The sequence below is a fragment of the Propithecus coquereli genome, unplaced genomic scaffold (genome assembly GCF_000956105.1).
Source record: "Propithecus coquereli isolate 6110/MARCELLA unplaced genomic scaffold, Pcoq_1.0 Scaffold212, whole genome shotgun sequence".
Taxonomy (NCBI): Eukaryota; Metazoa; Chordata; class Mammalia; order Primates; family Indriidae; genus Propithecus; species Propithecus coquereli.
In genome coordinates this window covers 623,138-643,716 of record NW_012146301.1, presented here as the reverse complement: position 1 = coordinate 643,716, position 20,579 = coordinate 623,138, and the positions used below count along the sequence as shown (strand labels likewise).

General features: G+C 48.3%; 2 protein-coding genes across 3 annotated transcripts in view; one reads left to right on the top strand and one right to left on the bottom strand.

Annotated features, from left to right (window-relative positions):
- Positions 1 to 12,253, top strand: part of STK24 (serine/threonine kinase 24) — a 110,824-nt gene extending 98,571 nt beyond the window's left edge. The window contains exons 7-11 of the mRNA XM_012644450.1: positions 699 to 844; positions 2,490 to 2,613; positions 3,565 to 3,633; positions 6,800 to 6,936; positions 11,213 to 12,253. Coding sequence (XP_012499904.1) covers positions 699 to 844; positions 2,490 to 2,613; positions 3,565 to 3,633; positions 6,800 to 6,936; positions 11,213 to 11,249 — 513 coding nt within the window. The 3' untranslated portion in view covers positions 11,250 to 12,253. The remainder of the gene's footprint in view (positions 1 to 698; positions 845 to 2,489; positions 2,614 to 3,564; positions 3,634 to 6,799; positions 6,937 to 11,212) is intronic.
- A 4,242-nt stretch (positions 12,254 to 16,495) lies between these two features.
- FARP1 (FERM, RhoGEF (ARHGEF) and pleckstrin domain protein 1 (chondrocyte-derived)) overlaps positions 16,496 to 20,579 on the bottom strand; it is a 282,892-nt gene continuing 278,808 nt past the window's right edge. For both annotated transcript variants that reach the window (XM_012644448.1, XM_012644449.1), the window contains exons 25-27: positions 18,817 to 18,924; positions 18,320 to 18,471; positions 16,496 to 16,703 (exon numbers count right to left, since the gene is read on the bottom strand). In XM_012644448.1, coding sequence (XP_012499902.1) covers positions 16,622 to 16,703; positions 18,320 to 18,471; positions 18,817 to 18,924 — 342 coding nt within the window. In that variant the 3' untranslated portion in view covers positions 16,496 to 16,621. The remainder of the gene's footprint in view (positions 16,704 to 18,319; positions 18,472 to 18,816; positions 18,925 to 20,579) is intronic.

Below are 20,579 nucleotides of genomic sequence, written 5' to 3'. Positions count from 1 at the left end.
GCTCCCTGAGATTAGGTTTGCCACCCTCAGGACGAAGCTCTTGGCAAGTTCAGAATGTGCCGCTGGGCTGTGGCCTACTGAGCACATGGCGTGGAACAGTCCTCAGCTCAGGCACAAGGGAAGGGACAGGCCTGGAAACCAGCCTTTCTAGATGGCTAAGAGAACACAGGTGTCTTTTCAGCAGACAAAGGGCAGCTCCTGGCTCCTTTCCCATTTCTTTTGGATGATTCCAAATTAACATATTTATTTTATTATGTTTTTGGGTATAGCCAAACATTAGTACAGAAAGTTACCAAAGTGAGACACTGGACATGTATTTTCTCTTTTGCCAGCCTATGTCATAAAGTCTTTTATAAAACTAGGAGATAAGCTTGTTTCCATGATCCCTGTGAAGTTCTATGCAAAATTTTCTATGTAAATATGTTTTTCTGAGGGATGTTCTCTTGCTTTCATTGGACTATTACCTGAGGAAGGTTAAGGGTCCCATTGCAAACTAAATGTCATGTCCTCTAATGCCAGGAGTCCCAGTCACAGGTACTGAGTGACTGGTCTTAGGAGAAGTCTTAGGGAAAAAAGCTTTGACGTGGAACTCAGTCTTACCGTGTTACTGTGGCAGAAGCCTGTCCTTTAGGTTGGAATAGAGTAAAATGAAGAATGAACTTCATTTGATACTATTTTGGGGGTATATGTTTTTCCAGAGACCCACTGCTAAAGAGTTACTAAAGCACAAGTTTATAATACGCAATGCAAAGAAAACATCCTACTTGACCGAGCTCATCGACAGGTACAAGAGGTGGAAGGCCGAGCAGAGCCACGACGACTCGAGCTCTGAAGAGTCAGACACGTAAGCCGGCCCTGCCTGAGCTGCGCGTGTGCTTGCGTGAGAGGGACCTGCTGCTTCTCGCCTCTTGTTTGGGAGGCAGTTTTGTTTGTGTGTTTAAGAGAATTCAGCTTGACAGTGGTTCTTGTTAGTCACAGTCTGGGCCTATGTGGCCTCTTGAGGTTGTCAGGAGAGTTTCTTCTAGTAGATCTGTGTGATAGAACTGTGCATAGAGAACTAGACCTGTTATTTTTTTTTTCTTCATTATATTTCCTTCTCTTAAAATACTGATCAGATGACACAGCTTTAAATATATTTTTGACTAGAAATGCATGTTTTTGTGATTCCATGAGCGTTCTGGTACATGCTAGGCATTGTACAAGCTCTATACCAGGAAGTTACTTCCTGAAAACTGGTTTTGAGTAGAGCATGAGGGAATTCCTTTTTCTGGAGAGGAGAAGTGGGGCTGGATCCATTCGGCAGGGAGGGTGGGGACGGCTTGACCGCTTGGTCATGAGGGAGGAAGGAAGCGGATGGGCAAGCTTCGTGTCTAGAAGTCCAGGCTGGGGACTCACCTGTTCTCCTGCACACCACGGCATGAGTCAGTGTTGGCCCACGGCCCAGGTCCACACTTCAGGCCAGTTGAATAGGATTTCCAGGGATGAGACCCAAAGTGGTTTTTCAAAGTCCCCACATGATTGTGTTTTAGAGCCAAGGTTGAGATCGCTGACTCCAGAAGTTGTTGAGGTCATGCCATTGGGAGATTAGGGTGGTAGCACCAAGAATGACGAGATAAAGAGATTAGAGAGAGGTTTTGAGAGCTAGGGATGTAGTGATGGATCAGGGCAAAGGAGGGGAAGGCGTTCTGGCTTCCGCAGCGTGTCAGGGTGGCCTTGCAGTGATGAGGAAGCTGAGTGTGATGCGGGCTGTGTTCAAGTCTGAGGTGCTTCCAGGACGTCCAGGAAATGTCCAGCTTAAAGTGGCTTCGAGGTGTGCAGTTCAGGTAAGACAGCTAGGCAGACAAGACAGGCTTAGAGGTCACTGCTCTCTTGAAGGTCTTTGGAGCCATGAGAAGGAATAGTATTGTCGAGGGCTGTATGCAGAGGAAGAAGAGCTGCAGCTGTGAACGGGAGGGAAAAAGTGTGGCCCGATGGGTGGTAGGTGGTGCAGCCACAGCCAGGCCACAGGCGGGGATGATCAGCAAGCAGCAGGGTCACTGAGGTTGAAGCAAGTGTGGGCTGACCAGGGCCTTACTCATCCAGCAATGTGCGAGGGAGCACGTGGAGGGATGCGAGTGGGTTTCGAAGTGAGTGGAAGGTGCCAGATGGCGGCAGTGAGTGCCGGTGGCACATCTGAAGACTGGCTGAGAGAGGTGAGGCAGCACGTGCCTCACTGGGGATGGGAGCCTGGTGGGAGGGGAGCTGAGCCCCAAGAAGGGGAGAGATTGTCCTCCAATGGAAGGGCTGCCTCTTTTCACGTCAGTAGGAGGAGGTTTGGTGGAGATGCCCTGGCACAGTGGGAAGTTACTGGAACTGTGTTTGATGGTCTCTCTCCATGAGGTGGGAGGCAGGGCTGGACAGTGGGCCCCCAGCTGGCACCCCCAGGAGGTCTCAGTCCCCTCAGAGCCAGTGCGTGTGCTGATGGCATTCACCTGGGTCTCTGTGTTCAGGGAAACAGATGGCCAAGCATCCGGCGGCAGCGACTCTGGGGACTGGATCTTCACCATCCGAGAGAAGGATCCCAAGAATCTGGAGAATGGAGCTCTTCAGCCGTCGGACTTAGAAAGAAATAAGGTACAATCACTCGTCCTAAAATGACCAATGCTTGTCATCAGTCAGGGATGTTTTGGAGTCACTTCTGTTTGGAGCTTGGCTCATGGCAGCCTGTCATGGAATTTTGCAGTTGGGGGATTGACAGATCAAAAGATCATCCAAAACTTCAGACCTGAGGCTTGGGACACCGGTGTGTTCTGTGGTGCCGCATTTTGCTCTCCTCAGCCCTGCTGTGGCCGTGGGATGGGAGTTGGGCCTGGAGTGAGGTTTCACGTGTGCGGGACTCTGTCTGTTCTGCATACTGGGGACTGTCCATATGTATCATAATTTTCAGATTGAGTTTTATGGACCTTATAGGTAAATGTATGGCTTGTGTTTACGTTAAACTTAATTTTGATTAATTGGTTTTATGCCCATTTAAATTTATGAAAAGCTATATTTTTAGGATCTTCAACTGCATAGTGATGTCATTTCCCTCAGGCAGGCAGACTGATGGCTGTCCCCTGGTGACCCTACAAGTGCCGCCTTGATAAGTGGATAAGCGATAAGCATTCAGACTGAAGTCGCAAAAGTAGGAACTAGGCCTCTGTTATGCAACAGCCACCTGGAACAGCCAACTTCACTCTGATTTCCTCTTGCAGGGTTTCATTAGTAAAGTGCTTTCACATAGATAGCGCAACCTTGCAGCTGGCACAGCCCACGCCCACACGGTCCCTTTCCATGCAGGACCTAGACACTGGTCTCCCAGCTGTGTGGGTTTTGCCTGTCACTGCAGACTAAACTTTGAAGTCTAGTGAGAGACAGTAAAATAGTCTCCTTCATCTAGATATTAGAGCACACAGGGAACGTTTCCTCAGGGTGAGGTGGTAGAATCGGCCTTTATGCTTTGATAGCCCAGATCTGAGGTTTATTGTATTACTGCCGACGTGAATGTTAACTGTTTCTGATGACCCTTTTTTTCTCTCTCCCAAGATGAAAGACATCCCAAAGAGGCCTTTCTCTCAGTGTTTATCTACAATTATTTCTCCTCTGTTTGCGGAGGTAAGAGACCTGCCCGGCTGTTTCGGGAGTGGTGGGCAGGGTTGGCAGGCACTGCTTCCACGGAGGCAGTTCCAGTGGGTGCTGGGCCTCGAGACAGGCTGGCAGAGGTGTGTTTAGGGACCCGCAGGTGCCTCCCGGAAGGTTTGGCATTGGATGCTCCCTTTTGAGCGTGGCCTCCTGCTGTCCCTGGGGACATCTCTGTCAGGGTTCCTGGGGAGATGCCTGCTCTGCCAACAGCCTAAAGTGCACAGAGCAACGTCGGTGACCCAGCGCCACATCCATGTGTCATCAGGGCGACTTCCAGCTTCCCATGGGCTGCTTTCTGCCAAATCTGATTGGGTGTGGCCTGATCTCTTTGCCTCAGACAGATTTATGGCCCTGTGAAAAGTAGATGTTTATTTCTGAGGAGACACATGGTTCCCTTGAGTCCTCGTGTCTCCCATGGTGCTGCCTGTGTCCTGCAGTCCCACTCAGCGCCCAGGGCTGGGCCGTCCCGTGCTGACCTCTGTGTGCCCATCCCCTCTGCCCTCCCTGCCTCCCAGAGAGGGCTGTTTGCATACTGCATTTTGAGATATTTTCAAGAGTAAGTTTTGTAAGAATGAAAATTATCCTTCATCTGGTTAGTAAGTAGCTCATTTGGAAATAGGGTGGGGAACCCCCCCCCCATCCCTTGCATTCCCTTCCTGGCTCAGGCTGCCTTGAAGGTAATTCAGTGGGGGTGCCGTCCGCACCTTCTGTTCGTGTGGTGGTCCGGGCCTCTCTGGGTGGCTTTCCCCAGTGGCTGTTTCAGGGGCGCTTTGCGAGCTCATTCCCTGGCCTCCGTTGGGCTTGCACTCTTGTCACCCAGCTCGGTAGCCCTGGCCAGTCGTGGTCCTGCCAGCACCTCTTCCCAGCCCTTCCCCTGAGCCTTGGCCCATTTCCCTCATCAGAAGCTGCCCTCATGGGCTCATCTAGGGGCTTCAACCTGGCAGATTTAGGGCCTGGTGGGAGGAGGGCCATGTCTGCAGCCTAAGGCCTCACCTGCAGCGTTATTGTGGTTGGAAACAACTGATAGTTTCAGATGGAAACTGCAGGGTACCTGCGAGGCCCCTGCGTGCTGCTTTCTGGCTATGGCCAAGGCTGACTTTTCCAGGTGCCTGTGCTCTCCCAGGTGTCCGTAAGATGCCATTTTGCTTTTTGTCACTTTGCCTGAGAGCTTGGCCCTTGGGGTTTTTTAGGTGTTGGTTGCTCTCCTAGGATCCTGCCAGTGGCTGCTTTAATGGGATCAGCCAGCGTGGTCGGGGAATGTGTAGATTTTCTCATCTGCCTAGCGTTGTGTATTTTTTATTGGGCTCATGAAGAAACCATTGAAATTGTTATTAAGAACCTATTCCAAATTAATCCTCAGTGCGATAAGAGCCTGGATTTGCCCAGCTAACTGAAGAAAGGTAAACTTAGGCATCTTTTTCTATGTTTTTATTACTGGTAATATTTGATGACCTAGAACTCAAAGTGTTTAATGTGATAAGCTCACAGGAAGGGTCATTGTCCCTGCATTTACAGATGAGGGCACTGAGGCGGGCGTGGTGTCCCCTGCTGTTTCTCAGGGAGCGCATGCCCAGGTTGCTGCCTGACATCGGTGGCAGAGCACGCCCAGCGCAGGGCCTCCACACACCGCCCTCCCAGGGCCGCCCCCTGCCCTGCTTGTCCCTTCGTCTAGGCGTAGGTACAAGGCACGGGGCGGCAGGGGAGAGGTCGATGGCAGATTGCTCTCCTCGGACTTGCAAATGCTGTGAAGTGACTGAGGGTCCTTGATAAACACAAGTGACTGTGTAAGGTTAGCTGTGTGGCCTGTGACGAGCAGGAGCATGAGGACAGATGTTTATGGTCCCCGTCGATCCCTCCACATCAGACCTCGCCAGTCCCTCCTCCATCTGTCCCTTCAGTAGCGGAGAGAGAAGTCATGGCTTTTAGGGTGAGATTGACTCTGGATGACAGTGTTCTTCACAACAGCCTGAAGAGCCAAAGCTGAACGTTTTATGAGCTATTTCTTTCTTTCTTTCTTTTTTTTTTTTTTTGAGACAGAGTCTCGCTCTGTTGCCCGGGCTAGAGTGAGTGCCGTGGCGTCAGCCTAGCTCACAGCAACCTCAAACTCCTGGGCTCAAGCGATCCTTCTGCCTCAGCCTCCCGAGTAGCTGGGACTACAGGCATGCGCCACCATGCCCGGCTAATTTTTTCTGTATATTTTTAGCTGTCCAATTAATTTCTTTCTATTTTTGGTAGAGATGGGGTCTCGCTCTTGCTCAGGCTGGTTTCGAACTCCTGAGCTCAAACAATCCGCCCGCCTCGGCCTCCCAGAGAGCTAGGATTACAGGCGTGAGCCACCGCGCCCGGCCTATGAGCTGTTTCTTAAAAGGTGAAATTGAGGAGGGGCCCTCCCGAGGAGGAGCTGGTGCCTGTCCCCTCTGCAGCCACCATCGGGCGGCCTCTGGAGACATGTTAATCCTGAGCCGTGCCATGTCTTGAGCAGCTCTTGTTTCCACAGTTCACGTGGGTGCATTCCACAAAGAGACAGAGTTGGCCTTGAACCAAGGGCGGGGCCGGGAGACACTGTTGTGATTCCTCGGGAAGCAGAGGTGCCAGGAGGGATGTTGTGGATTCCCAGAATTTAAGGCTCCCACTTATTTACTTGAAATCAACGATTTTGACAGCTCTCTGGATCACAGAGACTGTTTTCTGGAGTTGTAGCACCAACCCATTAACTCAAGACGCTGAGCTTTGATGGTGCACACTGCATCTTCCTGTTGAAACCAGAAGAATTTCTGATGGGCTTTGAAATTGCTTTTCTGGTACAAGATTAAGGTTGAAACGGAAAAAGAACATGGAGAAGACAGACTATCACAATCAGATTGGGAAAAGGTGCATGAAAGCCCGTAGCCTCTGCTCTGGCCTAGAGAGTGACTTTGGTCTGACCCGGCCCTGTCTGTACACATGGTTCTCAGAGCATTTGAGCAGCTTTTCATCCAAGGGAACCTGAAGTCGCCCAGCAGCCGAGCTGAAGCTGCTGCCCAGGCTCCCTGCGACTGGGGTCGTGTCGTGACCCGCACGCCGCGTCGCTCCTTATGAAGAGTGCTCCTCAGTCGTCGTCCCCTGTGCATCACGCCGTTCTTCCTGTTTGTGTTTTCAGTTGAAGGAGCAGAGCCAGGCGTGTGGAGGGAACATGGGGTCCATAGAAGAGCTGCGAAGGGCCATCTACCTGGCGGAAGAGGCATGCCCTGGCATCTCCGACACCATGGTGGCCCAGCTCGTGCAGCGGCTCCAGAGGTAACTGCCCTGGGCTTTGTCGGGCTGGTTGTGGGGAGACTTTCCCACATGTAAAGTCAGTTTATCAGCTTGGTGCTTCGTTCTTGGTCCGTGTATTCCTGTTGTCTTCTAGGTCTCAGGGTTGAAGCAGAATCAAGCTAGAGAAGACTTTTGTTCTGAATTATGGGATTCTATGAATTAATGTTATGAACCTGGAAACTACTGGAAGGGAACACGGCATTGTGCACTTGTAGCTCTTGCCACAGAAATATAGGATGGCTTTAAAATATGTCTGTCCTTAATTATGCAGCCTAATAACTAGCCAGAGAGTGATGGTCCTGAGCCAAATGTGTGTCACCGTCCATTTGGTTTTAGGCCTCAAAGTTAAGTGTTCAAGAATGCCAGGTGTTTTGGCTCAGGGAATGCAACGAGAATGGGCACAGGCCTGTTCTTTCCTGGATCAGCAGAGTGTGTCGTGCCCAGAGGCCTTGTTGGGAGGGGCTGGTCTGCGCCAGCCTGCAGGGAGCTCCTGTCCCTGCCTCGTAGCCCTCATGCTCCAGGTGAGAAGTGGAGGTGAGTACCTGAGCCTTCTAGGAGTGTCTGTGTGAAAGGAAGCCACTACTGACAGCCATCCCAGCATAGATGCAGTTGTTTGGTGGTGCTTGGGGACTGGAGTTGTGCCAGCCAGCTGCTCTGTAACCATGGGTGATTTGCGACTGGGCTCCCTTCCACACCCCAGGGGCAGGGGACCAGGTGTGCCATTGCTTTGACAGTCATCTTCCAGGGTCTCACCTAACGTCCCTTCCCCAGGAGGGCCGAGCCTCGGTGATAATAAGGAGCATTTCTAGGTCTTTCCGAGGTTGCCACTTAACAGCACATGAAGTTTTGGGGCACATGGGGGTCCCTTTTGCCACTTGGAAGTGATGATCATAGGGCTACCTGCTGTCCTGTGATGTTTCTTTTCTAAATGGGGACATCAGGAGGAAACCTGAGGTCTGACACTTCACGTTTATTCTCTTGAACTCAAGTCCGTTAGTGAAAGACATTTCAACTTTATAAGTTGCTTTAGAGTTTTGGATGAAAAAGAAAAATGGTTTACTAGGCTGCCTTTGATTTTTTTTTGAGACAGGGTCTCACTCTGTTGCCCAGGCCGGCATACAATGGTGCAATCATAGCTCACTGCAGCCTTGAACTCCCGGGCTCAAGTGGTCCTTCCTTTTTAGCTTCCTGGGACTACAGGCGCACACCAGCATGCCTGGCTAATTTTTTAGATTTTTTTTGTAGAGATTGGGTGTCGCTGTGTTGCTCAGGCTGATCTTGAATACCTGACCTCAAGCAGTCCTCTCGCCTCAGCCTCCCAAAGTGCGGGGATTAGAGGCGTGAGCCACCACACTCACCCCAATTTTGAGGCAACTGAAGGAATCAATGATCTTCTTGGGTGATCCTCCCCTCCACACATCTTTAATACTAAAAGCAATATAACAAATTACAGGGGTAAAGGAAAATATAATAAAAAGTCACCCATATGCTCACCCAAACACAAACTTTTTGATTTTTCAAAGAAACTTGGTATTGCTTCATACCTCATTCCAATGGCATTTATTTCTCATTAAAAAGAGCATGTGGGAGGCTGAGGCAGGAGGATCGCTTGAGCTCAGGTGTTCGAGACAGCTTGAACAAGAGTGAGACCCCGTCTCTACTGAGAGAGAGAAAAAAAGAAAAATTAGCCCAGTGTTGTGGCACATGCCTGTAGTCCCAGCTGCTGGGGAGGCTGAGGCAGGAGGATCGCTTGAGCCCAGGAATCCGAGGTTGCCGTGAGCTATGACGGCACACTCTGCCTGGGGCGACAGAGCAAGACTCTGTCTCCTCCCCCACTCCCCCCCACCCCCGCTCCCCCCAAAAAGCAAATAAGACTAAACCAGAAACTGGAGGTATTGTTATTGTCTTGTTTGGGGTTTTGTTTTGTGTTTTTGTGGTGTAACTTTAAGATCTGATACTTACCACATTGTCCAGAATCACCTGAAATTGTTATGAATTCTTGCTATATGTGACTTGATTTCCTCAGCAGTTTCAGAGCATAGATTGTGTGGACTGTGCATATTTGATGGGTCCATGTTTCCCAGTTTCAGGGCCCCCTTATTTCTCTGTTCCTTTTCCTTTAGTTGTTAATGCAAGTTATCTGTACCATGCTGTCCAACAGAAATATAATGGGGGCCCTACATAGAATTTTAAATTTTCTAGGAGCCATAATAACAAAATTATAAAGAAGTAAAATTAGTTTTAATAATATATTTTTAAACCTGCTACATCCAAAGTGCTGTCATTTCAACATGTAATCAATACAGTTATCAAAAAGATCTTTTACATTCTTTTTTTGGTACTAAGTCATTGAAATGCAGTGTGTGTTTTACACTTAACAGTGCATCTCAATTCAGACTCAGCAAATTTCAGGGGCTCACTAGGCGTTTGTGGCTGGGGTTTTCCACATTTACCGGAGCCCAACTCTGTAACTACCCTGTGTCTGTGTTGTTGTTAAAATTTTAGTTTCCAGTGATAGGGTAGAGATGCTGAGTTCACATTCTTTCTTCTTGTCTCAAGACCCTTCTGTCTTGCTTTCTTCTCTTGGTGACGAGTGCATCCTCCTCTTCCTCAGCGCTCAGATGGCCCAAGTGTTGGGGTCCTTATCTTCTCCCATCAGCCTTGGCCGTGGCCTCCTTTTCTCCCGAAATGCTCCAGAAGCTCTTCTGTACGTTCGCCACTGATAGGACACAAAACCACAGGGGCTGTTGGTTGGACGACTTCTTACTGGTTTTGCTCCCAAATGTGTTCTTTCAGTGGATGACCCCAGAAAAAATGAGAACAGACTCTTGTCTGAAACATTTTTGAAGCCTTTCTGACTCTCTCAGTTTGAATTAATGTTTGGATTCTTTTGTGTGATATCAGCTCATCCCACGATTTAGTCATTTATATAATAGTTCTTGAAATTTGAGTCTTAGGATTTTGTGGCTAAAGCATGCTTTAAGAGGATCTTATGTAACTTTGTTGTCTGGAATAGTGCCAAGTATTTTGAATGCCTTAAAAGAGGAGCTCTAGATTGGAATGTTTGAGATGAGTCCCATTATATCATCGTCAGCCACCTCCGGGACCTGAATTGGTCAGTTTTGAGATGCCAGAGGGAATCTTGGCCATGAGGGGGCCACCTACACCCTTTTTTGTATTCTAAATCAAGACAGTATTGTCGAATTTTTGAAAGAGAGAGAAATTACCCATGATGTCACCCACTCCAGCTTGTTCATTATCATCATCATCATCATTTGATGTATTGCTTTCTGTTATATATGTCATAAACTTACTCAATTTTCTTACCTACCTGCAAATTATAGTGAAGATGTGATTGTTTATATAATTTTTTAGACACTCTGTATTATTTAGGATTGAGAAATTGTGCATGTAAACTATGAGAGAGCACACATACAGGTTGAACATCCCAAATCTGAAATGTTCCAAAATCTAAAACTTTTTAAGCATCCACATGAGGCTCAGAGGGAATGGTCAGCAGGACATTTTGGACTTGGGAGATGCTCAACTAGTAAGTATCATGCAAATATTCCCAATTCCGAAATCAGAAACACTTTTGGTCCCACATGTTTAGGATAAGTGATACTTGACCTGCAATTTTATATATACTCATTAATTTGTGTATATTTTTTATATTGCTTAAATATAGGTAATTGCAATTTTTAATCTGTAGTAGTTTCAGTTTGCATAATTTACTTAACTGTTTCTCTACTGTTGGGTATTATAATTATAAAAAGCCCTGAGAGACATCTTTGTGCAAATACATTGTCCTTTGGACCATATTTCTGAAGTAATTGTAGGAAATGAATTACTTTGACTACATCAATATTTTTGTGGCCAAAAAGGGTATCCTGCACATATTAGTAATGTATATGCATCCCTAGACCCTTACTGTGGCATCTGGTATTATAGATTTTCAATTTTAAAAATTGATTATAAGTAAAGGTATCATTTACCGTTTTATTCACATCTCTTCAGGATGGTCGAACACATTCTCACACATGCTCTAAAGTTTTGTGTTGGAATTCTGAAAATTTTCTTAATCTTTGAGTTCTTTATATAAAAGATTTATTAACCCATTGATTTTTCCTCCACTTACTTTTTTTTTTATGAGTTGAGATTTCCTATAAAAGTGAAGATTTGGGTTATTATTTGAAATTTTGCATGGGGGTTAGAGAAATAATGTTTATTTACTTCTGTTTCTCTGTTTTTCCCCTAGATATTCTCTGAGTGGTGGAGGAACCTCATCCCACTGAAATCCTTTGGCATTTGGGGTTTTGTTTTTTTTCTTTTTTCTTCTTCATCCTCCTTCTCTTTAAAAGTCAACGAGAGCCTTTGCTGACTCTGCTGAAGAGGCGCGCCATGGAGGGGCCACCCCCAAAGCCGCGGGCGCCTGTCTGGGACACACGGTCCTCCTGTGGCACAGCCAGATGAAGTCTCTCAGATGGGGTGGGGAAGGGTCAGCTCCTTTGAGCGATCATTTTATTTTATTACTCTTGTTTTTAATTTTAACCATAGTGCACATATTCAAGGAAAGTGTCTTTACAAACAGAAACCCTGAAATGTATATTTGGGATTATGATAAGGCAACTACAGACATGAAACCTCAGGTATCCTGCTTTAAGTTGACAACTCCCCCCGGGAGATGGAGAATCGCTCTGGTGGATCGGTGTACAGATTTGTATATAGTGTCATTTTTACGGAAACTCTTTCGGCGTGCATAAGGAATCACTGTGTACAAATTGGCCAAGTGCTTCTGTAGATAATGTCAGTGGAGTAAATATTTGACAGGCCATGACTTGAGTCTATTGCCTTGCCTTTATTACATGTAAATTTTGAATTATGTGACCAGTGATTTGGGTTTTATTTTGTATTTGCAGGGTTTGTCATTAATAATAATTAATGCCCCTCTTATGGAACACTCCTATTTGTACCTCAACAAATGCAAATTTTCCTCGTTTGCCCTTACCACCCTTTTGGTACACTTAGAAGTTGATTTCCTTTTTCATTGATGGTACTATTTCTTAGTGTTTTAAATTGGAACATATCTTGCCTCATGAAGCTTTAAATTATTATCTTTGGTTTCTCCCCAATGAAGCGCTCTCGTCTAACATTTGTTTGGAATCGTGCCACTGCTGGTCTGCGCCAGATGTACCGTCCTTTCCAGTACGATTTTCTGTTGTACCTTGTAGTGGAATCTGCATATCATCTTTCCCACCTAAAAATGTCTGAATGCTTACACGAATAAATTTTATAACACTTACTTTGTATACTCTCCTTGAAACGTGACTCTTCAGAGGACGGGGCACCTGCTGTGTGTGTGTGTGTGAGAGAGAGAGAGAGAAGGCACTTCAGAAGACTTCAGGGAGAAGCGCCCAGATGTCAGAATGCTGAGTGTCCAGGGCAGCTCTCTGTGCAGCCTGTAAAATTGGTCCCTGAGATGGGGTTGAACATCGCTAATTTGTAAAATTGCTCTACCACTTGCTGGGGACTTGAAGGGTTGTTTCAGTTCTCTTAAAGGAGCCTATATTGGCTAGCGCCGTCAGCCAGGGTGTCTGTTTTTCTTTGCTTGCTGCAGGGCCTTGCCTGGCAAAGGGGAAATAGTCTCTGAATTTCTGGGATGGGAAAGAGTTCTTGTGGCAACTCTTGACTGTTGATTTAGGTATGTGTGGCATTCCTTCGTGTTTGTTGATGCTAATTATTGTCATCTCTTGTTGGAATACCAATTCTCGAAGACTAAAAGTTTTACTGGGTAAGCTTGGCTTGTAAGCTCAGCTATCTCCTGGTCTAGTGGCCTGGAAGGTATAGGAAAGAGGACAGAGACCTGAGCCAGACGTTTGAGCGGCTCCAGTTTAATGAAGTCCAGCTTTTGTTTGTTTGTGTGTTAAAGGTGGGGTATTGGCTATGTTGCCTGGGTTGTACTCAAAATTCTTAGGCTGAAGCAATCTTCCCGCCTCAGCCTCCCCCCACTGCTCCCGGATAACGGAATGTAGCTTTTAAACTCTAAAGTTAAATCGTAATATTTTATTAGAAATGGATTTGGGTTGAACTGTATTTGTATAAGGGATACATACATTTTGGTTAGGGGAAATAGAATGGAATTACTAATTTTTATTGTATTTGTTATTCTGCAGCAAGAATGTTACTTTGATGAATAAAATCCAAGAATATAGGTGGCGTGCAGTGGCTCATGCCTGTGATCCTATCACTTTGAGAGGCCAAGGGGGGAGGATCACTTGAGGCTGGAGTTCGAGACCAGCCTAGGTAACATAGAAAGACCCCACTTCTACAAAAAGTAGAAAAATTAGGTGTGATGGCCCGTGCCTGTTGTAGTCCTAGCTACTTGGAAGCCTGAATGGAAGGATCACAGGGGTTCGAGAGTACAGTGGGCTATGACCGTGTTATTGTACTCCAGCCTGGGCAATAGATCAAGACCCTGTCTCTCAAAAAAAAATTAGAAGAATTATTTCATTTTGTGTTTCTGGGAAGTGTTCTGTACGGGGAACTATTTGTTTCCCTATATGAGGCATGAGGCCTAAACCATAGGTTAGTTCCATCCATTGCAGGAGAAAGAACCATTCAAAGAAATGAATCCGTTTTCCCCACAGTGAGTGTGCAGCTTATGTGGTTTTAAGAGAGCCAAGGTAGATGGCAGCTTTCCTGATTCGCAGAGTTCTTCAGATTTACAAGTGGACAACGACATCACAACTGCTAGTGCTGAAGCCAGTCTCCAATGCAGTAACCGTGTTTATGCTGCTAGACTGGATTCTAATTAGGGGTATTGATGTGAGTGGTTAGTAGGTTCTCTGCAGTCACTAGGCTATGGTACTACACAACTCCATCTCCCAGTAAAGCAACAAGTGAGTCTTTCAGAGTTTATTGGAAACATTTTCTGTCCATTTAGCTTCCTGGTGGAGATGTGGTTTGGAGTTTAAAAGCAGATCACCTTCCTGTACAATCTCTTCTGAGTTGTTACTTTACCAGCCGAGATATTCCTGAGGGCATCTGGTATAACCAAGGAAGCTGGCATGTGTGTGTCTACTGCCAGTCCTTCATTAAAAGAGAGACCAGGTACCAGAGCTACAACTGGAACCTGCTTCAGACAACATAGACTGTTGTCAGTCTGTAGCCAGACCTGTGAGCTCAGCATGATAGACAGATTCACGATTACTTGGAAGCTTCTCAGTGCCTACCTGGGCTGTTGGTGGCTCATCTGCCTAAGACTGCAGCTTGTGCGCATGTGCTCGTGTGGGGAAGTGTTCTACACAGCTGTGAGTGGAACACAGCCACTGCCTTTGTGAACCAGCCTGGCCGCGAGTGACTGGCTAGCGTCTGTGTCCCAGCTGACTGTGCCCAGGGAGGTGGCCCACCAGTGTGGTTTGAGATGACATGGCTACCTAACAGCTGGGCTCTTTTGGAAGTGCCACCTGCCTTCCAAATCCAACAGTTTTATTCTCAAGTTGCTCTTGTGACAGGTCTAGTTTGGTTCTTTATGTTGTATTTTGTACCTTTCCTTTGGTAAAATATGTGGTCTGTTTATAGCCATCTTTCTATTTCCTTCCTTAAGAAACAAGGCAACAAAGGCAGAGCCCTCCAGGGTGTATTCTTAAGCATAGGTACTGTATCATGCACGGGTCAGTAAAGCTCACAGGAAACAGTTACTTCTGTAATTTTGTGTCTTAGGTGTAGCAGGTGGGCCTGCAACTGCATGTGTCCCGGCAGCTTGGGAGTGGACTAAGTTGCCCACACTGTTGACTTCATTTTCCTCTGAGGTCACGGAGGACACAGAGGTGCTGGGCACGGATTGGAATCATTCAGAAATACGGAGGTAGGAGGCCACTTCATGCCTGTCACCTGGAATTTAGTGACAGGGGACTACTGGAAGGACCATCTTCTGGTGCTGCTTTGCCATCTGGGCTGCCATCCACACAGGACCGGCAGGGTGGGCCCTCCCCGTACCTCTGCCCCACTCCCGTGGCCCAGGGACTTACTCCTCGTCTGTCAGAGCTGCCACTGGCCCCTCTGGTAGAGTGTTCTCTTCCCCTGTATTGTCTGTCTCAGTGAGCGAGTCCCTGTCCTCCCCGCCCTGCCACACACACAGGCTGAAAATAAAGACGAGAGACAAGGTTGGTGGTTTTGCCTTAGAACTTCAATATGCTGGGTTGTGGCGTGAGGTATTTTTATTCCCTTTTGTTAGTACTTCAACCCGTCTGGTACATGTTGTAAGGCAAAGGATTAACACGTGTCGAGCTACTTGTCCGTTGGTCAGTCCCCATTTCCACGCACACCAGTCCCAGCTCAGCTGAGCCGGTGGCTTCCTGTGTCCTGGGTAAGTAGCCCTTCCCAGCGCTGCTTCAGGGCACGGAAGAGAACGGTGTTGAGTTGGCCGCAGCCTCCGGATTGTTCCGCACTTGCATTAGGAAGGGCCTACGAACGCTAAGGGAATAGCAGCCACCCGTCACCAGAGAGAACAGGCCAATGCCTTCCAAGTCGCGGGCCCAAGTGGTTGGAAACCATGTTCCCTGTGTAGTCTGACTGTCAGGGAGGTTCAATGTCATACTGTCGTGACCCCATGCCCGGGGGGAATGAGTAAGAAAAGGTCAATGTTGCTTTTGAGGACAGGCACGATATATACTACTAGAGGATGTGCAGTTTCAACCACAGTTGCAGGAGGATATGGGAGTACCAGGGGACTACGTACCATCACTTCATCGTGCCTCTGCAGCCACGACGCTCACAAAACGCTCGTCACAGAAACATACCACAAATGGCCCTGATTAATGACATACAGGTTTTCATGCTTGTGACATGGACAGCAAAACACCACAGCTTAGTATCTTCCCATTGTACACACCACTCACAGTACAGTGACAGTCCGGATATTGCACTGCATTCTGCTTCTCGTAATAGAAGACAACCCCGCGACAGTTTGTGAATAGTAATCGCTTAAATGATTTGGTCAACTTGTGCCAAGGAGGAGGTCGATAGCAAGTGTTTTCACTGGAGCGTGCCACCCCTAAGGGGAACGTAGTGTGCTGCAAATTGCTTATTAATCAAAGACGTGAGTCCCACTAACTGCCTATTATTATAAAAGTAGAAAGATGATTGAAAAAAAAAAAAAAACCAAAATCTGGAAATGCTCTCATTTACTTAAGACTGTGCCACGTATATCGCAAACATTGAAAAATCCATTTTTTTTTAAATGCAGCAGCCTGTAGATGAAAATAATAAAAGTTTCTTTAAGAAAAAGAAGAGCACTTGCCCTGTCTTATGGTTGAACGGACGTGTCTGTCCTTTCAAGATGCAATGTGGAGGAAGAAATGTCATTTGGCACTCTTTTAATGACAATGTTTTAATACTGTCACAAGCTAAACAACAGCCCCCCGAGAGAATGACAGACGAAACGCCACCCGGGCCTGGAGCTGGGATCACTGTTCCGTTCAGATGAGAAATTAACAGCTGAGAGGACAAGGTTGAAAAACGCTTCTGTGGAGACAGACGAGAGCTGCAGTAAAACCAGGTTGTTTTTCAGACAGGTGTTAATTTCACTAGGCTTCATTAATACAGAAGAAAGTAAATGTCTTCCAGGAAAGCGGCCACTGCAGAACCGACCAAACGCGTCTGGCCATCAATACACGTGGGATTCTTTGTGGCTCAAAACGTGGGCCTGTGAGGCTGAGCTGGTGGCACTTCGGATCACTTCCATCCACCTGAAACAGAAGTGAAATAACTGCCTTGGGCCATGTTTTATAAACCTGTTTTTCTTGTTTGGACAGCTTCATGACATCTTGGCCATCACCACCTACAACACACAGCATGCTGTGATACCACCTGGTTTGTAACCTGCCATGCCAGCAGGCGGGTTTGGGAATGAACTCCTAGCACCTGAGCAGAGGGTTCTTCCAGTTGTTCCTGAGGAACACCATTTGAGAACCGTTGGCCTGAGCACTGTGGTTTTGTAGGGAGCTGGAAGTACCCGAGACACATGTGCTTGCGCAGGTGACACCATCTACTCCATTTTGAGCACTTGGGGCTGTTTGAGAGACCACCTCCTCCTTTTCATTGGGACACTGCTGAGAACATGGTGTGTGTCCCACCCTGCTCAGCAAGAGCTCCCTTTTATTACATGTGTATTTGCTGTATAGCAGTGGTTCTCAACTAGAAGCCATGTTGGCCTGAGGGACATTTGGTAAAGTCTAGAGACATTTTTGGTAGTCGCAAAAGAGGAGATGCTACCGGCATCTGCTGGGTAGAGGCCAGGGATGCCGTGAACATCCTGCAGTATGCAGGACGGTCTCCCCACTCCCTGGATTAGCTGGTCCCACAGGTAGGTAGTGCTGAGGACACGGCGGCATGGCCAGCTTCTTGCCCTTGTGGGGAATGCTCACATTTGGAAGTTTCCTCCAGGCCTTTTAGGATCTTAGCACTGCAAATCTGCGATAAGAAGATCCCACTCAGGCTCTCACTCCCAGTTTTCCAGTCCAGCGTCAAATTTGAGAATTACCGTCCTCTAGGCTCATTATTCAAGCAGTGTTGCTTAGGAATGGCTGTTTTCGGATGTCAGGGGAGTTTTAAACCACTCTGCTCTTTGTATGGAATTTACTAGGGATTGTGCACCATTCATAATTGGCCCATCAATTTGTAAATCCTTGTGGAGTTCAGTATCAGGGAGAAACTTCCCCCAGCCATGCTGTTTGATAGGACACTAACCTAAGTGGGGGACTGGTCTGTGGTCTGCCAGGGGAGGCCCACCCAGACTTTCCACTTGAAATATGACTTTCAGAAGCCAACAGCTTGGCTCCTCACTTTCATTCCTTGGCTTAGTGAAGACCCTGCCCCTTGGTTCTCACTACAGCATGTGGTAGTTTTACCAATAAGGTAGCTCTAACAAGAACTAAGATTTTTTTTCCCTTCCTTGTGTGGTCCTTTGACCTGAAACAGCCTTCTGGCCATATAGCCCAATCAGGAGTGTTACGACTTGGTAGGTACTGAAAAACCTGAGGTTTTTGCCCTTGAAATGCTTCCTCTGGGTCTCGGTGGTTCCGGCCAGCAGAGCACTGCAGGCCCTCTCCGGTTCTGCGCACACGCTAAAGCTGTGCTTTTGTGTACGGCACACAAGTTAGAGATGTCTGAGCATCAGGTGACACTGTCCAGGGTAAGGACCATCGTCACCCCCAGGGAAACCCTGATGCTACTTGCCGCTACGAGAACAGAGTCGCACACTGGCACAGCTCTAAATCCTCTCACTGCCACTCTGAGCAGTTGGGGGAGGCGGGGGGCCAGGCCCCTCACACACTGACATCTGGAAGAGGAAAGGGGACCTTACCTTTCAAACGTGTATTCACTTTCCGCCCTGAAGTAGTACACGTGGGACTTGAAGTGCAGCTTGAACACGTAGTCTTTGTGGATGTTCTCGGACTCCGAAGGGATGGTGAGTGAATACCCGAGCAGAGGCAGGCTGGCGAGGGGATGATTGTCCTGGAACAGGGAACCGAGTGGCTGTAGGCGGCAGGCCTGGCCACCCCTCCCCGAGCAGGGACTCTGGGAGCCCAGGCAGCTCCACCCTCAGCATTGGGCCTGGAAGGGAGTGCACCGGGGCAGGTGGTCCAGCTAGTGAGTCCCCGCCAGGACACAAGCTGTCAGTGACATTCAGCAAATGGCCGACATCAGCCTTCGCGTGGCGTTGAGGGCCCCTGCTGGCCATGGCCTTCCCCATGGGGCACTTGGCTTCTCCACGCTGGGCCGGGTGGCTCAGCAGTGCCCCCGAGAGAAGCGAGACGCTGCGTGGAGCCCCAGCCCGCCTGCCTTGTGTGGGGCACTCACCTGGTGTGACTTGTAGAAGAACAGGCAGAAGTTTGTGAACACCACCCACAGCTTCTGCCACCCGTTGCTGTTTTTGAATTTCCTCAGTAGGTTCCCGGACAACTGATTCTGAAAGACAAGTAGGCTGTAAGAAGCACGGACGGGGGCAGGGCCAGGTCAGCTGGGCTCCCCTGCACTGGGTCCAGGGTCTGAGGCTGGGTGTGGTCCTAAGAATAGGCTTCCTGCAAGTGACACACATCCACGACTTGAGAATGTGGCCCCTGCTGTTCCCTAATGTGGAGAAATCCTTGGCCGATTGTACGAACCCGAGTTGCTTACTTCTTGTCACTGGGTAGAGGTTGCGCTGTGTCCCCGCAACAGATACACTGAAGTCCTAGCCTCAGAATGTACCTTATTTGGCAACAGGGTCACAGTAGATAAAATTAGTAAAGATGAGGTCACAGTGGGGTGGGCCCTAAATCCACCGGGAGTGGTGCCCTTTGAGAAGAAAAACGGGGAGGCTGCCTTGACAACAGAGGCAGGAGTGATGTGTCCACACGCCAAAGAACACCAGGCATTGAAGGAGAAAGAGCCTCCTTGACTGGTTTCAGAGGGAGTGCCGCCCTGCCCATGCCTTGATTTTGGACAAATGGCCTCCAGGACAGAGAGAATCAATTTCTGTTGTTTTCAGGCACCCAGGTTCTGGGACTTTGCCCTGGGACAGTAAGCAAGCAGCTCCCGCCTGCCCTCTAGTGGGCCCGGGAGAAGCTGCAGCCCGCCCTTCTCTGGGTGTCCTCCGCTGACTCTGCGGTTGCCAAGGCCTGCGGCATGGCAGAGTGTGCTGGGGACCTGGGGACCGACCCTAGAGCGTTCTTGTGACAGCGCATCTCTGTCCATGCTTCCGACAAACTGGTGGTCCACTCGATCCCTTTGTCAAAGTGACATCACCAAGGGAGACTCAAAAAGGTGAGAAATGGAGGGTGGGAGGCCTGTCCAACCCGGTAAAGGAAATTAATGCTGCTGAAGTGTTCACTTAAAAGGGGTTAAATTGGTGAATTTTATCTTACAGGTATTTTACCACATATATATATACCTCTGAGGCTATTTTGTCCTATCCCTTTGGGTACCCCTGTAGGTAAGGACCCTATCTAGGAGCTGAGATGATGCAAGTTGAACCGTCTCTGCCTTCCTATTGCTCAGGGTCTGCGGGGGGAGATGGACGTGAGCTGTGGGGGGTGGCGGGTTTCCAGGCTGAGCAGGTGTCTGGATGCAATGCTGTGCAGCAACGCAGGGTCACATGCCATGGGGTGAGGACAGGAGCACATTTCCTTTCCTTAGCGTTTTTATACTCAATCGAAAACTCCTTCAGAGAGAGTCCAAATGATTTTTCTCAGATGCAATTAACTCTGACACCAAAGCCAGCCCCACAGTGTGCTTCACACATGTGACTGATCAACCACATTCCAGACCCACTGGAACCTCTAAATTCTGCCTTTGTCCTCCAGACAGCAAGTGCACCCACTGGTCTGTCCCAGTGGCCTCTCTGCAGTGTCCCTGCCTGAAGAGGCTGAGTCCTTGTCCACAGGGAGGACCCTTGGGCCTGTCTCCATTTGCTGCCTTTGTTTGACCCAGAAGCAGCCAATGCCCGCTTTCCTCAAGGCCAGGCCAGGGGTCTCCCCTCTCTGCTCCTCCCTCCCCACAACCACAGTCCCTGCTGTGGGCTGACTTGTGCCGCCCCCCCCCCCCCCAGTCCAAACCTTCAGCGTCTATGAATGGAAATAATA